Source organism: Plasmodium cynomolgi, assembly GCF_000321355.1.
Source record: "Plasmodium cynomolgi strain B DNA, scaffold: 0305, whole genome shotgun sequence".
Lineage (NCBI taxonomy): Eukaryota > Apicomplexa > Aconoidasida > Haemosporida > Plasmodiidae > Plasmodium > Plasmodium cynomolgi.
Genome location: NW_004192836.1, coordinates 26 through 2601, shown reverse-complemented (window position 1 = coordinate 2601; position 2576 = coordinate 26). Strand labels below are relative to the sequence as shown.

At 26.9% G+C, this 2576-nt stretch overlaps 1 protein-coding gene across 1 annotated transcript; it reads right to left on the bottom strand.

Annotated features, from left to right (window-relative positions):
- Window positions 1–634: 634 nt before the first annotated feature.
- PCYB_003500 (hypothetical protein) lies at window positions 635–1507 on the bottom strand (the record flags this gene model as incomplete). Its single annotated transcript, XM_004227771.1, has 1 exon — window positions 635–1507. One exon carries the CDS (start codon window positions 1505–1507, stop codon window positions 635–637), a length of 873 nt encoding a protein of 290 aa, XP_004227819.1.
- Between the last annotated feature and the right edge of the window lie 1069 nt (window positions 1508–2576).

Below are 2576 nucleotides of genomic sequence, written 5' to 3'. Positions count from 1 at the left end.
TTTTTATGTTTACCTTGTCTTTCATGTTTTTTATAAAAATTCGTAACATAACATTTAATTCACGTCTATTGATTGTAAATAAATGTTCTTTCGATGTATTCTAAATTATATTGTAGTTCTTTCCTATTATTTTTCTGTATTTTAATCATAAAAAAATTGCACAAACTTGTAAACAGTGTATTTATAAATATTTATTCTTTTATGTGATTTACTCTTTTCATCATTGTTATTATTTTTAATTTCATATTGTTCAAGTATGGTGATTTTATTCTTTACTTATATTACCCTAACAATTATTGGAATAGATATATTCATCCCATATATGACAATTACTATCGTTTAAGGGGCCAACTTTTTAATGATTATGAGGAAATTACTTTTGAATAGAATGATAAGGAAAATTATAATGGAAACTTTCTGAATTAGGATCCATATATTCTGATATTTTTTCCATCCACTCCTGAGATAAATGTTTATTAGTAGTTTGCCTTAATTTTTCCTTTTACTTATTAAAGAACGGATGAACGATCCAAGGGGTGTGTACTATTATAGAAAATGAAAATTACGGTATTATAAAATAATTTTATCGATTAAAGTAATGTTAGTAGTTAATGTACAATAATATATTTAAATTTTACAATTCTTTTACTTTATATAAAACCATTGAAGTGAAAACAACTCCTAATACTGATAATCCAGCATAATAGACCGATTTCAAAGGTTTATTATCAGGTGAATTTACAACAGTTAATGATGAATTATTTAATCCTGTAGCACCAAGGGGATTATTTTCTGATCTAGTGTGACTATCAGCTAATTCTGTTTTAACATTAGCTACTTTTTTTGTATCTTTGCACTTTTCTATAGGTTTTCCTGACACATCAGCATATACGTTTTTTTTGTCTTGTTCAGTGATTCCTGGAAATGTTTTGGCTATATTATACAGTGTACAATCATCAGAAATATGATAACTATAATCTTTAGTTTCAACTGAATTATGAATGCATTGAACCTCATTGTAAAATGTTTCATAATGCTTTTTTATAAAACCATTGAAAGCATAGCATACATGTGTATGTTGAATACCACTGTTTATAGATTGTTCACATAAGCTTTTAATATAATCTCTATATATACAGTAAGTCATCAAATTTTTCCTTTTTTGATATTCAGATATATCCTTTTCTTCGTGCTTTCTTTCACACTTCTGATTGAGATCTTGTTTATCAATTAAAATATTCCATAATTGTTCAATATTTTTCCATTCATCTCGGGTAATTCCAAAAACATCATTGACATGTTTGATCTTTTGTTCATCTAGCCAGAGATTTAAGTACTCACACAAATCATTCGTTATTGTTTTGTCATACAATGCAGTTAAATATCTGTAACCACGCTCAACAGAGCAACCAATATTTTTGAGTGTTTCTTTGTTTTTTGTATCATGTATTGATTTAAAATAAACTTCAGTTTTTACACAGCTCTTGTAGCGTTCTTTATCATTCATCCTAATGATTAGCTCATTTAATTTGCAATTCTTTATATAATCCTCCTAAATTTAAAAAGGATAAACATAAAAATTATGTGTATTAATCAATGAAATAATAATATAAATAGGTGGCATATATCGTATTATATTCATGGTAATTTAAAAAAATTATAAATAGTATTACGTATAACATTTCTTTAAAAGTAATATATATAGATTAGGGTTCAGGCTTCAGGGTTTGGGTTTAGGTTTAGGGATCAGGGTTCAGTGCTTTGGGTTTAAGGTTCAGTGTTCAAGGTTTTGGTTTTCTGTTCAGAGTTTATGTTAATGTTTATGTTTTCTGGTTTAGGATTTAGCTTTATTGTTTAGAGTTTAGTGTTTTTTATTAATTTTTATGTTCATAATTTATGTTTAGTATTACGTTGTTTTTATTCTTTTTTCTTAGGATATTATTTTTAGGTTTTTTTTTGTTTTGTAGGATTAAGGCTATTCATTCTTATGTATTCATGTTTATGTGTTTAGTGTTCGAGTTTCAGAGTTCTGTGTTTAGGTTTTAGGATTCTGTATTTGTGATTTGGGGTTTCATATTTTTTGATTCAGGGATTAGGGTTTAGTTTTATGTATCAATGTTTTTTGCTTGATGTATATGTTAGCACTTTGCGTTTTTGTAAAGGTTTTTTATGTTTCATTATGTGATTATATGATTGGATAGAATTTAAAACTTTCTGGTTGTATGTCGAAATGCGTTTAAACATATATATGTATGTATTTTCAGATGAAAACAAAAAATATATTTTTTTTTCAATAAAAAACAATTGTGGTTTTTTACTAACGTAAGTAATAAATGTAATGATTTGATAATAAAAAAGAAACCAGAGGGTGTTCCCTTTTTTTCAAGATATTTTTTATATTAATACTGATTTCTTCCAAAGCCCAGCAATATATAACAATATATATGTATGTAGGTACGAGCTTGGAGGATTATATCGAATATCTATCTGGACCTTTTTTCCAGAAGGACTAGCATTTTACTGGCGCGCCGTGTTCTTGTTTCGCTTAAGGGGAAGTTGTTGTGAAATGGTTATCG